Here is an 18,811-nt window from a genome sequence, read left to right on the forward strand (position 1 = left end):
GTGCTCTTCTCTTCATGCTCCCTCACAAAAAGGGCCCTTAAGCATTAATGGGTTAATACTTTTGCGTGTACTGCAGAGAGCACCCTTTCAATACCTCCGAGATAGATACTGTTGTTCCCATTTTACAGACAGAGGAATTGATGAGGGTGATGGCTCATCCAAGGTGTGCCACTCAGTCATTGACACTCCTGGCTAGAACCTAGGAGTCCTGAACTGCAACTATTGCCTCCTTTGCCTACTAACATGTACCTGAAGAGGCTCCTGGCTGTCCGAAGTTACTCAGCCACATCCTGCTGAGTCTTTGTGCTTGTCCAGGACCATATAAAGGTGCATTGGTGGTCATCAGTGGCAAGGAGGCAGGGTAGATTTAAGGTCTTATGTGCTCTGGTTGTCCTTGGCATTACTGGAAAGGGGATTCCTGGTACCTGTAGTTCCGTATTTTGTGCTGGGCATGGGATCAGAGATGACCTGGATATGGGTGCGCTTAACCTATCTGAAATGCTGTTGGAGCAGAGGTCTGAGAGCTGGGCATCCATCCAAAGAATCTCACTGCTCCAGTGTTTCATCTCTCCTCCCAAATAAATGGAAATCTTTACCGTAAATGGCAGAGAATATCTGTGTGGTTATTGTGGGCAGACACTTTTTAGATGATTTGACTGGTGAATAGTACATGATGTTTTGCCTTTATGGAGTCTCTCTCCGGTGCTGGGCTTTAGCCACACAACTGCTATATATGAGTACAGATTAATCCATGAGTTTTAATTTCCACTGATTAGATTTTCTTTTTCTAGCATTGCCCAAAATACAGTCCTTGCCCTTTAGTTAAAGACTTTTTGGCTCAGGTTACCTTCATTGCTCCTTTAATTTCTGTACCCTGTCTGAGAACAATGTATTGCGCCACAGCTGCTTGTAACGAGTGCTATTATTCCCCTTTTTTATAACCTGTTTTAGACACTTACTTCCTCTTTTGCCTGCCCACATTCTCTCCTGTACCTGTTCCATCTAGTAAATGCTGTAAATCTATTGGCAAGCACTGGCATTTTCTAAGCAGTCTTTGAGTTGATGCTTGTGTATTATTCAGATCTGAGCAGGCTGGAATTGAAGATGCTTACTTCCGAAAGCCACAGCACCCCAGCAAAACCGTCTCAGACATGTAGATGCTCTGAAAAAGCACTGCAGCTTTGAGACAATCCCACTGTCTCTGGGATCTTTGATGTGCTGTCCTGTGCAGTTTTGCATGGTTTGGCTTGCAGAAAATTCTGCTGAAATTGATGACAGACGGGTCTCCAGAAATGCCTTCCTGAAATGAGGTGGTCCTTTTTTTTTTTTCCTCCCTCTAAGTCTCCACTATAGAGAGAGCCTTACCTGACCGTATCCCCTTTTGGCTTCGGGTGACCAGACAGCAAATGTGAAAAATTGGGACGGGGGTGGGGGGGTAAGTGGAGACTATATTAAAAAAAAGACCCCAAAATTGGGACAGTCCCTATAAAACCAGGACATCTAGTCTCCCTATTCTGATTTCATTAAAAAAATAAGACAGCCAGCATCAGATTTCAGTGTCTCTGGTCCTCACGTACAATCTGCCTTTATCCCAATCATTTTATTTTTTTTTAAATAAAACAGCATGGGCAGTTCAGCTGTAACATGATCATCTAATAATCTTACTGATAGGATATTTAATTATTAGGTGTGTGGGGGGGGGTTAATGGCTTTTCCAATTACTACTTTTGTAAGATGAACAGGGAGGGAGAAAGCTTCTGGGCTGTAACATATGCATGTCTGATTGTAGAAGAAAGGGAAATACCCACCCGAAGAAGCTCAGGTTTGGCAAGAGTCCCCTGATCAAGTCTGTATCCAATACTGAGCTGATAACAGGTTTGACGGTAGCTAAGAACTTGGAGTTGTCTCCACATCATGGGGGAGCTGTTCTCTAGGGCCTCATTGCTGCCTGGAACGGCAGTGATAAGATGAAACAAGTGACCTGGTGACTTCCTGAGACACTGCTTCTGAAGGCACAGGAAGCCTGCGAATCTCTGGCACTGCCCCACAACAGCTTTAAAATGATCATGGAAAGTGACACAACTTAAAGATGTCGGCCCCAAGATACGGATTTATGGCTTATTACAACAATCTATAACCCACCAACACCACCCCCAGCTGCTTTCCCCCCATTGACTGGAGGGGGGTTAATGGGCCACTTCACCTTGGATAATCCCTTGAAATATGTTAACTACTTGTGCTAAACAATCGGTTCCACCTTGGGTTTAGGTGCGACACTCTGAGGGCTAGTCTACACTGGAATCGCAATAGCGGTGCAGCTGTGTCGAGGTAGGTGCACCGATATATCACTTGCTAGTGCAGACATTCTGTGCCAACAGGACAGAGCTCTCCTGTCGGAATAATTACTCCACCTCCCCGCTGACATAGCACTGTCCATATCGGCACTTAAGTCGCTGTAACTTGTGTTGCTCAGGGGGTGGCTTTTTCACGCCCTTGAGCAACTTGCTATACCAAAGTAAGTGCTAGTGTGTACAAGCCCTTAGTACGTTTCCCAGACCTGAGGAAGAGCTAACGTAACTCAGTCAGGCTAAAAAGCCCATTGGGCTGGTTCTGAATGGATTTTTCATCTTTGCCAGTAAAACCTACTTCTTTGCATGTACCACCGAAAGAAGGAATTGATTAAATTTCCAGGAACTCTTCTGGAGAGGGGCAGAAATAATAGGCTAATGGAGCTTTGAAGGTATTGCCAAATTGAACAAGGTGAGCCCTTCTCCTCAAAATGCGCTTGGGATCGGGGCGTAGCGTGACTTCAGCCTGTTGTTTCTGGCAGAAAATACCAGCTCTTAGGCTGGGGGTTCTCAGGATAGATTATTTGGTGGCCTCAGAGTGTGGCCACCAATTCTTGCTGGTGGCCGCTCTCTCACTTTTTTCCACAGTACTTAACTACCTTTTGGAAAAACTAATAAATATGCACAAATATACATCCAAATCATTGTAATTTTTTTATTGCTAGCTAGTAAGTCTGCTATGAAAAGTGATATTAACAAACATAAGTTTCACTTTTCACAGCAAGCTTACTCAGCCCTAGCAAGTCGGGGGATCAGTTAAGCCCTAGATGGAGGGGTCGGAGGAGGCAGCAGGGGGTTTGCATGGGGAGGAGTTGGGGGGCCAGAGTCTGAAGCCTTATGGCTTGGGGACAGAACCCAAAGCCATGTGGCCAGAGCCTGGGGCTGAAGCCCAAAGCCCCGCACCCAAAACCTGCCTTCAATGCCACCCCTCGGCTGACACCCAAAGCCTGAGCGCCACCACCCGTAGAAAGGTGGGGAACTCATGAGCTGCGTGCTCCTCCAGCATTGTGCCCCAGGTGTCTCCGGAGCGGGGCAGGGCCCAGCTGGAGGCCCCAGCAGCCAACACCAAGGCTGTGCATCTAGGAGCACCAGGGAGTGGGGTGGGCCACTGTTTCCCCTCTCCTGTCCCCTTCCCCTCCAACACACACACACACACACACACACACACCAACACACACAACACACACCACCACACACCACCAACACAACCACACACACACACAACACACACACACACACACCACAAAGCACACACACCACCACACACACACTCTCTCCTCTCTCTCATCTCTCTCTCTCTCTCTCTCTCTCTCTCTCCCCCCCCCCACCCCTGTTGGCACAATAGTGGCTCCATTTGAGAAACATTGTCTTAGGCTGACACCTGCCCACTAGAAACTGATCTGAGGTGTCTGTTCCAAAGGTGCATTCCCCACATGCTGGGGACCGATTACCATAGCTCCCCCTCAGCCCTGCTCTACTGACTGGGGGGAGCCTACTACTGCTCACAGGGTTATTGTCTTAGCAGAGCAAATAAAAAGTACTCATCCTGCTCCATCTAGAGCCTTGAACCCTGATGGGATTAGCTAAGATTCATGGTTTTATATATATATATATATAATGTTTTTGGAGAGGGGATGTGGGGGAGGTGGCGTATAGGAGCACTTTTAATTATGGGGATCTGCCCCCATCTTTTTGGAATAAACTTTATGGCAGCGTGGCTCTGGCGCAATGGTCACCCGATGCTACCTTGCAGTTTCTGAGGAGAAAGTAAATCTAGGATCTCCTTTACCCACCCGCTAGCCTGTCCTCTCTGCAGAAAGTGCCCTTCTTGCTCAGAGAACCCGTCAGGCCTAGCAAAAACTGTAATGGGATTGGCCACTGTGTATACCTTGTTTAAAATCACATTAATTGGCTGTGAAGCAGTGGATTAAGTTTTCATTGCATATTTTGCTCATCTTTCTCCGTGTTTCTAGAGGTAGGTGTTTTGGGAGGAGCGGGGGCCTCCTGCAGCATTGATTACTTTCAGACTCAGAACAGAGATACACACATTTGCACTTGCCTTTAAAGAAGAGTCGTCTCATGGCTGGACATTCTGTGGTTTCAAGTGCCTCGTCTAGGTGACCTGTGGTCTGGTTGCTGGAAAAATATCTCTACTTGGGTTAAGCCTTGCAAAAAAAGATTCCTACACGCAGGACATGTCTTATTTCTCTTTAAAAGTTTGTGTGTGTGTGTGTGTTTAGGGGAATCAACTAACATGCAAGTGACAGCTGAAGGCAGTTGTTGTGAGCCTTACTTGATACAACAGAATATCTGTTGTCTGTTGTTGCCGACAACTTAACCATTCTCCGTGTTATCTAACCTGGCATTAAAATCTGTCATTCGGGGCCCTCTCATTCTATGCCATGTGTACATGCTGTTGAGTCCTGTGTCTTGTCCTCCATACCTTGTTACAAAAATCCATCCCTTTGTCCACCTGTACCACAGAAACCCATTTTCTAATCTAGGCCCTGGCAACCTCTTATCTGGACTACAGCAGCCTCTTCTCTGTCTTGCCCAACTCCCCTGCAGTCACCCCAACAGTCTACTGCCAAAAGTGCTTTCTCTGCTGTTGTTTTGACTATGTCCTTCCACGCTGGCTTTCCCTTGCCTTCTGCATCAAGTTCATACTCTTTGTCCTGACCTTGGAGAGAAGACCAGAGCAGAACTTTGTCTCCTCTTACCCTTTCTGCTCTGCTTGTCTAACTCCCATCACTTCTTCCATTCGTATTTCAAAGCCTTCTCCCACCCTTTCCTTTATGCTTGAAGTGACTGCTCTCTGCAGTCCTTTCCTCCTTTCGAAATCCCTTCTCCCTGCCCTACTGCTGCAAGGTTTTTTGGTGTTAACCCTCTGTTCTTTGAACTGTTACGATTCATTTGAAAGCAGAACTGTTTGGAATTCCTCACTCCAAAAAAGCACAGTGCGGCAGCAGCTGCATCCCCACCATATGGTGCCTGGAACCCTATTTATAGTTCCTTTGGCATCTGTCCCTAGACTATCATGTCCTTGTATTGTAATCTATGTACAGCGCCAAGCATGTTGTTGGTGTTCAGTGGATTAGTGACTTAGTGGTGGTTTCCATGGGGAATGCCTGTATCTTGCATGCTACTAATGGAGATGCGGGGCACTGGACTGGTTAATGCCTCATTGGCCAGTTTCCAGGGAGTGGTGTGAGAACTTCTTATTTCTCTTCCCCTTGAACTGTGACTTTTTTTTTTTAAAGAGTTTTAAGGGCAGAGGTTGCAATAAATGAGTCTCTGGGGGTGGGAGGGAAGCTGTGTCTGAGGGGAATCCATCCCCCCCTCTCTTGGATGGTCTGGGTGCGAGAGAATGTATTGGCCAGCTCCTTTTCCCATGCCCCCATCTCCTGTGAGTGATAGCAGACTACAGGTGGTCTGGCGAGCAGGGAAGAACATTGTTCAAGAGCCCTTAATTAGAGGGGCTTCAGGGAGATCTGTGCCTAGAATGCAGAGTCTGGCTTGCTGCGTAGTTGTGTATACACCACTCCAAAGCCTTTGGCTCCTCTTGGGTAAGGTTTGACCCACGCTGCTGATCTGTGAAATCAGAGACCCTAACCCTTCACTGGCTGGGGATGGGGGAGAGAACTTGAGCTCAGGCTTCACACTGCAAAGGAGGGAAGGGTTAGCCCCACTTTGAAGGTGAGGCACAGCCTAGCTCAGATCTGCACAGCAGTGGAGTTGGGGTTAAACGCTGACTTTCCTGACCCTCTCTCCATCCCATGCTGCTGTTTCTCATTTAAAGAGGAAGGCCTCTCTCAACTCCCATGGCCGGGGGACTGGAAACCATGGGTGCTGTTAAGGGAGGAAAGGGAGGGGGTGAGGCTTTGTGCTTCCTACCTCTAAATTGGCTGACAGCGCCTGTGAATCACACCTGGATTTTGTTTTCCTCCTTTTCAGGGATGCTTGAATATGACCCAGCCAAGAGATTTTCAATACAGCAGATAAGGCAGCACAAGTGAGTGTTCAGCTTCTTCCTATTAGTCATTCTCTTTCTGCTTCTTATGCTAATGTACCTGTGCTATCGCTGTGAACTTGTTTTTTCTTTTGACAGCGCACATGGAAGTCACTAGATACCCTTCCCCCAGCTCTGCTGGAGCTGTGGCAACTTACATGTAAATCTAGTTGGCGTTCTTTTTTTCTTTAAGCATCTTGCTGGAGCATTTCAGTTGTTAACTGGTAAATAATGAAGATGTTTAAAATGTGTTTCTAGCATGAATAATGAGATTCACGGGCCAGATAGTAGCAGCGTGGGCAGGGGAGGTGGGCTGGGGAGGGATCCTTGAAGCTGAGGATATTGAAATAGGGATTTGGATTAATGTTTTCTGTCTCTTTATGTCCAGGAGACAGAAATGGATTTCAGCGTAGTGGCAGAAGTGACCCTGAGTGGTGGGTGCTTCATATAGAATCCAGTGGTTGAAAAAGGATTCCAGGACAGGGAATATTTTGTCTGCCCTTTTTAACAAATTGTTTGAACGTGCTGCCTCTGAGCAGAGACTTCCTGGCTGGATAAAAGTACAAGAACAAAAAGTGTTCTAAGGATGCTTCAGCGAGGAGGCAGTGAGAGCTTGTCTCCTGTCTGACTAGGACAGGGGTCGGCAACCTTTCAGAAGAGGTGTGCCGCGTCTTCATTTATTCACTCTAATTTAAGGTTTCAAGTGCCAGTAATACATTTAAACATTTTTAGAAGGTCTCTTTCTATAAGTCTATAATATATAACTAAACTATTGTTGTATGTAAAGTAAATAAGGTTTTTAAAATTTTTAAGAAGCTTCATTTAAAATTAAATTAAAATGCAGAACCCCCTGGACCGGTGGCCAGGACCCAGGCAGTGTGAGTGCCACTGAAAATCAGCTTGCATGCCGCCTTCAGCACCCGTGCCATAGGTTGCGTACCCCTGGACTAGGAAGTGCTCCTGAGGGGACACAGATCCGCTGGCTAGAATACAGCTGCTCAGCAGAGCTCTTGCATATGAGCTTGCCCAAGAACGCTTTTGGGAACCCTGTGAAGACCAGGATCTGATCCTGCAAGGCACTAGGCGTGGTCTGCTCCCATTGACTGCGGCCAGAAGCATCTGTGTCTCCTTGTCTTTCCTATGGAAAAGCTAAAGCTGTAGCTCAGGTGCTGTTGTATGATCTCCTGGTGAATGTCATGAGGGAGTGTGGAGCAGGCGGCTTGCAGAAACCTTGGCTCAGAACCAGAGAGGAATTTGAACTTGTATTCTGTAGAGCTTCATCAGCCTCATGCCTAGAAAGAGCAAAGGTCTGAAGAGCAACTGCCTGGTCAGTTAAATTAACAGGCAGACTGACCCTTTAATAGCAGGGTAAACGGTCCCCTTTCTGAGACATGTGCATGCTGGTTGTCTGACTGGGCCTGCGATAGGAATGTGCACTTGCAGTGGAGGAGACCCGGGTTAGTCCTGGGCCGTAGAGGGGACTGTTCTAGAGGTGACGGTTTGAACTCTGCATGAGCAGAAAGCATCTGACTTTATGGCACCATGACTCTTGGGTCAGTGGCTCCTCCAAGTCCACACTACTTTATTTTTGCTGCACCCTAAGATTGCTGCCGGCCACTTTTCGCTCTTTCCACCATTGACTCCTTCAGTGTCAAATGCTTTTGCTGTTCCCTTCTCAGGACCCCTCCCGTTCTGCTCTCTTGCTAGTTCATCACTGCTGGTGCTAGGCTCCTGCAGTCAATGAGTGCTGCATCGAGGCATGTCTTGGGCTGTCTGTGAAATGGGCTAATATATGCTGAAAAGCCCTTGTCCCTGCTACTTTGTACTGCAGGATTGTGGGGCCCTTCAGATGTGGGGCTGGGCCGCTGGCTCCCATGTGTCGCTAGCTGCCAGGTATTTTGAGCTGCTTATCCGACTCTCTGTACACTTGATTCCCTTGTGGCAAAGAGCTTTTGAATCTGCCTTGCTAGGCTGCAAGTGAAGAGGGAGTTTCTCCAGAGCCCCTGCAGGTAGTCAGAGCAAGCAAGAGAGAAAAGAAAGTAGAGTAAGCTCTGGGTGCAAAGGGCAGTGGCAAACCTCACATGCGCCGCAAACTGACATCCTTGGGCCCAGGGCGGGTCTGTCCGTCACCCTCTTGCCAATGCTGGCATGGCAGCAAAGAGTGTGCTTGGAAAAGAATTCACATCTCCTGGCTTTGTTTTAACAAATTAAATGGAAGAACTTAGTCCCAACTTCTAAATAAGCTGCAGTCAGGTTAAACACAACTGACTACAGCCAATGGTGAGTCTGTGGGTGTTCATCCATATATTGACTGGCAGACAGCTTTTCTTCAAGTGCATTCCTAAAATGATCAGCTTTAATTTCCAGGGACAGGGCTGGCCCTCTGTCTTCTCGGACCTTTAGAATAACACTTTGCCCTCTCCAATACCTTCTGTCACAATCAGTAACAGCTTGATATTTACACTTCCTCTCTCCGCCCCCTTGCCCATGACGTTGATATTTATCCCCTTGTTACACGTGGGAAACTGATGCACAGAGCTATTGAAGTGACTTCCCGAAAGCTCCACAGCTGATCTGGGAATAGGTCCCCACTCAAGCCCGAGATAGCTGGCATCCCTCCTTATCCCTGGTACACTGTTTCTAGAAGTTTGATCCTTTGGTTGAGATGCTATACTGATGTCACTGGTGATTGCCTAGGTGGAAGGTAAAGGTCCTAGGGCATTCCAACAAGACTGCAGGAATAGCCTCTGGCGTCCAGGCCAGTGTTTTCTCCAGCTTGGAACTGGGCAGGTGTGAGCTAGAAGAAGGCTCCCATCCGTGCGTGAGAGGGTAGAAGTGTTCCCTGAGTCATCCTTGTCCTCATTCTGTTCTGTGCTCTGTGGTGCAGGAAACTGCACGCTGTTATGGGAAATAGCAATCTGGTTGGAACAGTCTTGGGAGACCTGGCATCTGTTCCCAGCTCTTCAGCAGATATGGTGTTACTTTGGACAAGCCAGTTCTCCTCTCTGGGACTGTTTCCTCAGCTACAAAATGGCAGTTACTTGCCCCCTGGGTGCAAGCGGAGATGTGAGAACAAACTATGGATCAAATGAAGTGCTGTGGAAGTGCCTAATATTATTCTCTTAACACAGCAGAGCCGATGGAGGTAGAAAGGGCCTGGTAACACTTGGTGCAGATTTATTGTCCACCCTCTCAGCTGCTGCCATTCCGCCACACTTTCTTCCCAAGGCTATTGCTTCCCCCCATAACATGGCAGGTTCCTCACACCACCTGGAGTGGGTGAATATGGGCCTGTGATGTCTGTGAATGGGAGCGGAGCCTGCCGTAGACTCTCTGGTTTCTGCCAGACGCCTTCCTCATCTTCCCCTCGTTCCCCCAAACTAAATTAATTTTCTCGCATTACATTTGTATTTACACTGTTTTGGGATTGGTTTCGTCTATAGTTCAGCAGGGACGTGCTAACCTTTCCCAGTTCTTTCCGCACTCCGGCAGTTCTCTCAAAACTAGCCGCTCTCCATTGCAGTCTCATGAACCATCAACTGAACTGGAACGAATTAAAATTGTCTTAGCCCACCAGCCAGGGCAAATTATTCAGTCTGAGCTGATGACAGTCAACCCATGAGTAATAACGACAGAGCCTTGGAGCCTGCTGCCTCCAGGGCACTGCTGGTTGGGGAAAACCAGCCTGGTGCACATCTTTATGAATTTTTTTTTAAACAGGCTTTGTTGTAAGCCTCTCAGACAAGTGCTGGTATAGAAACGTGGCCCAGTGCAGACACGCTGCCCAGAGCCAGGGAGGCAGAGCCTCTGGTTCCCTGTGGATCACTAACCTTCTGTGCCCTGCACTGTTACTGAAGGGCTTAATGCTCATAAACTGCATTTGGTAACTTTAATTCAATGACCCTGCAGCAACACTTAAAAAGAAAATCGAAAGTGATGAAGTGGCTGCAGAATCGTACCTCTGCCCCTCGTTTCCAAGGCAACCATCTTACCTTCTTCCTCAGCCTTAATTTGTTCAGCCATAGATATGATTGCAACGGTTCATAGCAAGTGAGAGGGAGCATTTGGCTCTTTATTGGTGGAAGTGGAAACTGGCCTGTTACGCTAGTGCAGGGGCCTGTGACCTCGCAGAGGCTAGTGGGCCACCTCTTCTCTCACTCACCAAAAAGTCCTCGGCAGCAGATGCAAAGAGTGTGTCTGTGGAAAGGCTTTCCTTGCTGCTCAGATGCATGGACTAAAATCCTAAGAAATCTGTTTTCATATTGCCACAGTAATACTTTTCAGAGGCTCTGAGCATACTTGGTAATGCATGTGCCTATATTTGAGGTATCTTAAGGGGCTATCCAGTGCTCGCTGGGCCATGGGCTTGAGGTCTAATAGGCCTTTCCCATCTGTGGTGGTGTGGGAGGATGCAAACCCCAAATTCTCCCCTGGATGCAAGGTACTGATGGGAAAGCACCTGCTCATCTTCTTCTCCTGCTCAGCCCTCTGGGACTCGCTTATTTTTCAGTGTGTGACGCAGAGGTGGGAATTTTTAATTCTTCTACCCACACTCTCTGCAAATGAGTCTCTTAACGCAAGTGTGTTAAAGGCATTAACGCCTCCATCTGTGCTCTAAGCACCATTCTTCCTCCTGCATGTCTCCTGTGTTGGAGTCTGAAGTACGACCTCTGAGTCCAGGATCAGCTAGGGGAACAGCTCACCTCTTCTTTTCTACTTACTTCCAGTGCTCACTGAACTGAGGCTGGAGAAATCTGGGTTTGCCCCCTATGTCGTCTGGCTGTTACGTAGGAGTAGCTAGTGCCATTCATAAAATAGAACTATTGTATGACTTCCTTCTCCATCCAGCTCCTGCATAATATCTGTGGGCTGAAATCAGAATGCTGCTAGTAGCTCTGTGCAATGGTACCGACCTTCTCAGAACCCAATTTCTGTTCATGGCCGATATGACTAGTGAGAGGGGAAATGCAAGTAACCTACCCTTTTGATAAGGGTTGAATAGCCTGCAGCAAGGCATCTGGTTGTCAGAGTATCTTCCCTATCATAAATAAGCAAGTTTAAAATATTTGTGACCCAGAAGGAGTGATATTAGCCAGGAAGCACTTTCAAAGCTCCAGCTGTGCCTAATAAGTCTGGGTGCAAGCAAAGATAAAATGTGACTTGAAAGGAGCAGGGAATTATGAGTCGGCTAAGAATGAGGCTTGGTTTAGAACTCAGATTGCAGGCCAGGCATGCTCATTAAATGCCAGTCTGCCTTCAGAGCTTTATTTTTCATTCCAGCCTCGGTTCGCTGTCCTCAAGCCTTGCCCTCTTTAGCTCCCTGTAGATTACAGCAACGCTGCTGAACGGCATTCCACATAACTGGCTTCTTTGTCATTAATGCTCCTCCCCCGGCAGGTTTGTGCTTCATGTATCCTCCCCTCAGCCCACAAAATGGCAAGAAAGGGTCTCTTCCCCTTGCTGCTGCTACACTTGGTTGCAAATTGTTGGAGGTGGGGAGAGAAGCAACAGGTGAATCTGCCTTTCCCAGAGACTGTGGTTTCTGTGAGTGGTGCTTTCGAGACCTACAAGAGCTTTTCTCCTCCCCACCCCCATAATGGGAAGCAAGAGGGGAGAATGTGACTGTCACTGAAGCATCAACCTCTTAGCACTGAGTGAATTAATGCTTTTGTGTCTTGGTGCGGTTCCCCTACAAAGCAGCAGTAAAATGGTGGTTGGGATTAAGCAGTGAAATAAAGCCTGTTTCTCTTTTTTCAAAAGCTTTCATATCCAGTCTAGCACTTCAGCTGTCAGCTGATCAATGCAAGGTCAAGCAGGGATTTTTACCCCACCTAGATTAGCACAGAATGAGTAGTTGCCTCGCGAGAAAGCCATGGCCAATAACTTCTTGAGCCAGGCTCAGACTCGATGGAACAGTAGCCTGACCTGCAATAGAAAACCCTTTACCCACTACCAACGTACTGAGATGCGGAAAACTCAGAGTGACAGGCAGAACCTTGAGCCATGTCAGAGAATTGTCCCTGCCCTGTCTGAGGCTTGACAGGAAATACTGTCTGCTTCTTCGGTCAAATTACTTATGGGGCTCTTTCCAACAGGTCTTTGGTTTCCTTTTGTACTTCATTGAATCTCTCCTCTCGCTTTACTTTCTGATTAGCATAGATACATATGTAAATGTTTGAATTCATCTCCTAGAGGATGGAGTCAACATGACTACAGTACAGTGATTCAGGTTTCAGTTGTTGTTAAAACCTATTTTTACTCTCCTGGAAAGTAGGACAGGAGGCAGGAAAGAGGCAGAGCTGAAATACAGCAAAACAAACATCACTAGCTGCTAGAAATTTCTAGCCCTTCTTTCAGAATTCCTTCATTATTGGCAAACTTGAGCATCTTCTCACTTCTGCCCCCTATTCTCCATTCTCCTGAAGTGCCTAGCGTTTATATCTTGGTTCCCTCCATCCCCAATGGCCATGGCAAAAATCAGTGGTGACTGTGGTGGATGCTAGATGACCCTCACATATCAGCCCAGAGTGAAGTTGTATCTGTACAGTCACTTCCTTGATGAGAGCAGTCTCCCACGGAAAGGCTGTCCAACAACCAAGTCAGTACAGGGTTTTGTGTGCCATGTATGTTGAAGAGACTCCATACCCAGAGCTAGGCATAACTACTGACTATAATGCAATTGGGGTGGACCTGCCCACTTCTGCTTTGGTGGCCCAGCACCCTGAAAGTCTCGCTGTTCATTTTAGCAGTGTTACATTTATTTGGCCAAATGGTTGTAATTGACAAACCAAAGTGGCATTCGAATCCCTCCTTTTCTGCCAAGCCTGCTACTCTTGTTCCACCTAAGGTAGAAGTACCTGGACACCTGCATCAATACAGAATGGGAACACCTGAATCTTCCAGTCATCCAGGGCATTTTGTGTCTGTATTGTGTGGCCTCTTCCACTCAGATAGCAAGCTTTGAGGGCAGGAATCCTATTCCTCGCGTAGCACCGAGCAAGTCAGCGTTCAACAAAAATAAGTCTGCCTGCGACACTTTAGGGAACAGAAAAGAGCCAGTGAATTTAAGTATCTTCTGTTGGTGATGAGATTCTATTTTGGGGGAGTGAGAGACTGAACTTAAATCTAAGAGCTCCAAGCAGATAATCGGCAATATATTGAGGGAGTATTTACATTCCAGCTTTGCATATAACACTGGAAATCTGGAAACAGTCTTCCTACCGTGCAAGAGGTCTGAAGGTTCACAGGACATGTGGGTTTTTCAGGCTGTTGTGGGATCTTGAAGCCTTTACTTCCGGAACATGATCATCTCTTCCACATTCCTCTCTAGTTTCGTTAGAATCTAGAATTCCAGAATGATGAAACCTGGGCTTTCCCCATCCACGATCACCAAGAATTCTCCTTCAGCCTCTTTGGCGGCATTTGGTACTCCTATGTCATCTTTCCCACAATGCAGCTGCAGCATAGGCTGCTACTTACCTTTTCTAAGCAACCAGTGCCGGTCTCCAGTCCCCCTCAAGGTGGTGTTAGTTCAAAACTGCATGGAGTCCACACATAAAGTGCTGCTGGGAGGTCATGGAGCTGGTACCTCCTGCAGCGGAGTGCTGCTCACTTCGTTGCCCATCCGTGAAACCCCACATCTGCCATTGCTCCTGTGAGAACCATCTTCAAACGCTCTTGGCAGGAAAAGCTGCCAGTGCGAATTACTTAAAATGCTGAACCAGTGCACCAGACACTTCAAAGAGGCAATTTCTACTGTCTCTGGTATAACTGCTTGTCTGCCTTGTCCACCCCCCCAAAAAAATGGGACTAGGAAATGATTCTACCATTGGATAAGAAGTAGTGGTACATACATATCAAATGTCATCTTTTCAGTTTAAAATGACAGCACAGTCTTAGGTGCGAAAAGATCAAATACCTTTTTGGGGTGGGGGGGAGGAAAGAATCTTTCTAGACAAATCATATTAAAACTGGAATCCATTTCCCCTTCAGGCTGCTTCATAACTTTATTTTCAATCATGCTCACAAAGGTGGGTTTTGAACAAGGTTTGCTCCTCCTCTGAATACTGATTGGTCCATCCCAGTAGAATGAGAGACGTGTGTGAAAATGGAATTAACTACTTGTTTTCACTGGACAGGTTTGCTAAAACATCACATTTTTAGGCTTACTATCTAACCAGCTTAAGTCTTTAACACAATCATGATTGCATTTGTGTTGTGGTGGAGACCTGTGTCCAAGCTTAATTCCGGGTCACAGGGGCAATTTAAAACAAAACAGGATGGCATACGTTCCCAAGAGCCTATTCTGGATCTCTCCCGTCCCCTTTGGTGATCAGTTCAAATCTGTCCCAGGTTAGTAGTAGCCAAAAGCTGTTTCTAATGTCTACATATGTGACCAAGTAGCTAAGCATTCATAGTGCACCTAGTACTACTTGGGACAGCAGCCTCGGCGAAGGCAGAACTCATGGACCCTCCACGTCAGGACTGAGGCATGTTGGTGGAAAACGGGGTGCAGCATGGGAGTGGGGTGGGTGTCTCATGCTGCCCATTCTAGACCTGTTCTGTGGGTAGAGAACATAGTCTCTGACTAAAAGCAGCACCTTTCATGAGCCCTAAAGTGAAGCTAATAGGCTGGAGGAGAAATCATATAGTCTCATTAGACCAGATGCGCTTACGATGACAAATTGATTAAAGTGTCCTTTCACAGCAAGAGAGGGGTAGCTCCCTGCTATTCTCAGGCAGCCCCTGATAAACAGCCCAGTTGTCTTCCCAGCTAGTGCTGGGAAGGATTGGCTTTCATGGATTAATTACCATTCAACTGATGACACAAAAGCAGGGGTTTAATATTTAATGCTGGGATAGCAGCCCATCAGGGGACCCAGCTGCTCTACACCCGACACTCCTTAGGTGCGAATGCTTTGAACTCCTTTGTCACTTCCTGTGTGTGGGATAACGCTCCTACGCAAAGCCCACAGAACTGCTTGTTGAAACGGGGAGGACGTGCTGCTCTACGTGCCAGATCTGAAGCCGCCCAGCAGCGTGATTCACATAGGATGTGGGAAGAAGCAATTGGATGACCAAAGCCTGACCTTCTGAATGTTTAATCCATGGGCATTGATCCTTCAGGCTGGTGGGGTCATCAGGGTGCATGATTGGGGGAACAGAGAGCTGAATGTGTGAAGGCTGGGTAAGGCATGTCAGAGAAACCTGCACGCTGAAGACTCCATGAATTGTTATAGGCAAATGGTATTTGGAATGTAGTTGAGAACCCAAGCGCATTGGATCTGTACTGTAGATTAGGCGTACAGGGGCTCCAATGGTACTTCTAGGAAATGTTTTTTTAACTCGGCTGCACAGCCCTGAGATCTGTACGGGAGCACATCTATTCTAGGGCAGTGAAAAATGGGAAAGGTCACCCATCTGGCTCCTGAGATATTGACGTAATGCAAGACAGACTCTTGATCTGATTCATAATGGCATTTGGTGCTGAGATTCTTCCCTGGGCAGATGGCAAGTTAGAACAGCACTATAGGTGATGGATTAAATGGTGGTAGAATTCCAACAAGACAGGAGTGAGGTGGAAGGGTAAAATATTAAGTGACTTTGCCATGATCCCACTGTGTATTGCCATGAAGGGGTGAGATTGGGGTCAAGATCCATAGCCCTTAAACTCATAGGCTGCAAGTTCCCTTTTCTTCCTTTTATGCTCTTTTATGACTCTCTCTAAACCTAGGAGAAAGTGCTTGATTTTCAGCACTAAAGACAAATTTTCTGTCTGTCCGCAGATCAGGTACAGCTCAGAGAGCAGCAGTGAGTGCTAGCTTCCCTCACATTGCTCACTGCCACCCCTGTGTTGAGGAGCTCCCTGTATATATGCAGTGGCGGTAATTCATTCTCCATGTTCATTCAGGCCAGGTTGGAATCTGTGAGCTAGAGGTGAAAGGTTCCGTATCCTATTTCTGGTCCCCTGAGCCGTCCTATTGTGGGTATTTGTCCTGGTCATGTGTATCCGGCGGTGTATAACCATTGCTGCAATAATGCTAGAGATGGTTTTGTAGATCCACCAGAGTTCTCCGTAGCTCAATGGCAGTCAGTAGCCTGGATGCCCTCAGGAGTGGCGTGCTCACCTCGTACTTTATTTCCTGCCGCAGAGCAGTGGAGACAAGAGGCCCCAGGATTCACCTTTTTGCCACTGGCCTCTTCAGACTCTGCCCTATGGTGAAGCTTACAAGGGGGAAAAAAACAGTGCAAGATGTTTTCCATTTGTAAAAAAAAAAAAAAAAAACCATAGCGCTGATATGAATGGTAGGGGGCATCTCAGACTCTTGGGGCTTCCTGTCGAAAAGGGGGCCATGCTGAAACTCTGTGCCTTGGACTCTTTGCAGCTGGTTTCGTAAGAAACACACTCAGGCAGAGGCTCTGGTCCCCATACCTCCTAGCCCAGAGACAAAGGACAGATGGAGGAGTATGACGGTGGTGCCTTATCTGGAAGATCTCCATGGCTACAATGAGGAAGAGGATGATGACTTGTATGACATTGAAGATGATATCATCTACACTCAGGACTTCACAGTACCAGGTAAGCAAGAGGAAGGTGATGGGATGGGGGAGGGGAAGGTAACATTTCAGGCCAAATTTAAAACCTCATGGAGAAAACATGGTTTGAATGGCCAAATGCTTTCAATAGCTGAGAAGCCTATTGATTATTAAATGATGCACAATCTTTGAGCCAGCCATGGTGCTCCGGATGCATAGGTCCTTTATTTCTTAAATAGGGTACCCTTTCCAATTTCCTTCATTGCATCCAGTAATAGCCTCTACCTGCTGGATTTTATTGTTCAGCATGCTTCATTCCACAGCCAATTTTACAAGACCATTTCAAAGTTATTCTGAAACCTGGTATAATGACTCCATATTCATAGCAGATGGTGTACTTGTGGGTGGGGTGGGGACATTGAGAGAGTTATGCTTAACTTTCAGCTTTGTTGAGGCTTATTTTCCCCTGCCCCCGTCTCTGAAACTGTCTAGTTATAGAATTGCCTTACAGGAAAAAAAATCTCAAATTCTAAAAATTAGTAAAGAGCTTGAGATCTTCAGAGCCAGGTAGTCAATTTAACCATGCAACTCCCGCTGATCAGTGGGAATTGTGTAACTGAATAATCCAGTTGGCTTTGGAAATGTCAACATCTGGGTGCATGTAAATCCTGGAACTTGGCTGGAGAGAGAGAAATGAAGGCTATGTTGAGAGCCAGCAGGCCAAGGTGCCGGGAGGGCACAGTACAAAAATTTGGCTTGATCACTTTCATTCTTAACAGCAGCAGTGATCAAATTAGTTTCTCAACCTCCTTGCGCCTACTTTACCTGCTTAATAGATTACAAACTATGTACCATAAATGTCTGTCAGTGGCTCCCTCATCTTCACTCTGCTTCATCCGGGTATGGATGGTCTGATAGTCACTTTGCAGGGAGAGGCTACAGTTAATGCTGAACAGGAGATGACTTCCTCTATGACAAGGCGATCCTAAGTGTCTGAGGATAGGTCATCTCTGATCTTGGGAAGACGTACAGTTCCTGGGGTGTAGGATTGCCAGACTGAGCCAAATCCACATGGACTTCAGTAGGGTCAGAGATGACCTGTGCCTGCCTGATAGTGGGGGGACAGAGTGAGGGCAGCTGGCTTCAGCAGTGTTACTGAGCATGCTCAGTACAAGCCAAGCAGCGAACCAGGGGCACATGACCCCACATGCACCCCCTTCCACATCACCTGTGAGTAGGGTATGAATAAAGGTGACATGTGTCCTCAATGCAGAAGCTAGACCTTAGGACAAACTGTACCTCGGCTCTCTGATCAGACTGTGGGTCCTTCGTGAATGCATGTGATCGGGGGAACTCATCCCTGGGAGCTCAGAGTGCCATGAAGGCAACCCGGGTAGCTTTTAGCTTTGAGTGGCCTATGCATTTAAAGGCATGGGGTAATAACCTAACCTTAGGTTGACCTCTCAGGCAGCTACCTACCCAGGATTTTCCTTTGTTTGCTGCAGTCTTGGCAAGTGATCAAAATGAGCTAAGCCAGCAGTGTCTTATCTTCTTGTAAAATCCCCCCAGAGGAGTATCCATGCAAACATCCAGTCAAGTGGACATGTACTTGGGCAGGCTGGAGTCTGGCTTTCCAAGACTAAAGGAGTTTCATCAGAGTGAAATTTTCCAAGTGCTGGTTCCCCTGTGACAAACCGCAGAGCTCTCAACACCTTGGGACGTTCTGATTAGTCTGAAGGCTGCATTCTCTCCCTTTGTCCTCATGCTCCACCAGTACCATCGGCCAGTGTTTAGGGTCTAGGAAGGTGACCGTTCACTAAGCCAGGGCTTCCTCGGGTATCTTTATGGAGGCTCCTTTAGTTCTGTGTAAAAACTTGGTAGGTTCCTGAAACTGCCTCCTGTCCAGAGCCTTTCTAAC

The 18,811-nt window shown here is 47.1% G+C and overlaps 1 protein-coding gene across 1 annotated transcript in view; it reads left to right on the plus strand.

The window, feature by feature from the left end:
- Positions 1 to 18,811, plus strand: part of STK11 (serine/threonine kinase 11) — a 74,988-nt gene that overhangs the window by 42,180 nt on the left and 13,997 nt on the right. Inside the window, exons 7-8 of the mRNA XM_032788104.2 lie at positions 6,303 to 6,360; positions 16,743 to 16,936. Of these exons, the coding sequence (XP_032643995.1) occupies positions 6,303 to 6,360; positions 16,743 to 16,936 (252 nt within the window). The remainder of the gene's footprint in view (positions 1 to 6,302; positions 6,361 to 16,742; positions 16,937 to 18,811) is intronic.

Source organism: Chelonoidis abingdonii, chromosome 11 (assembly GCF_003597395.2).
Source record: "Chelonoidis abingdonii isolate Lonesome George chromosome 11, CheloAbing_2.0, whole genome shotgun sequence".
Lineage (NCBI taxonomy): Eukaryota > Metazoa > Chordata > Testudines > Testudinidae > Chelonoidis > Chelonoidis abingdonii.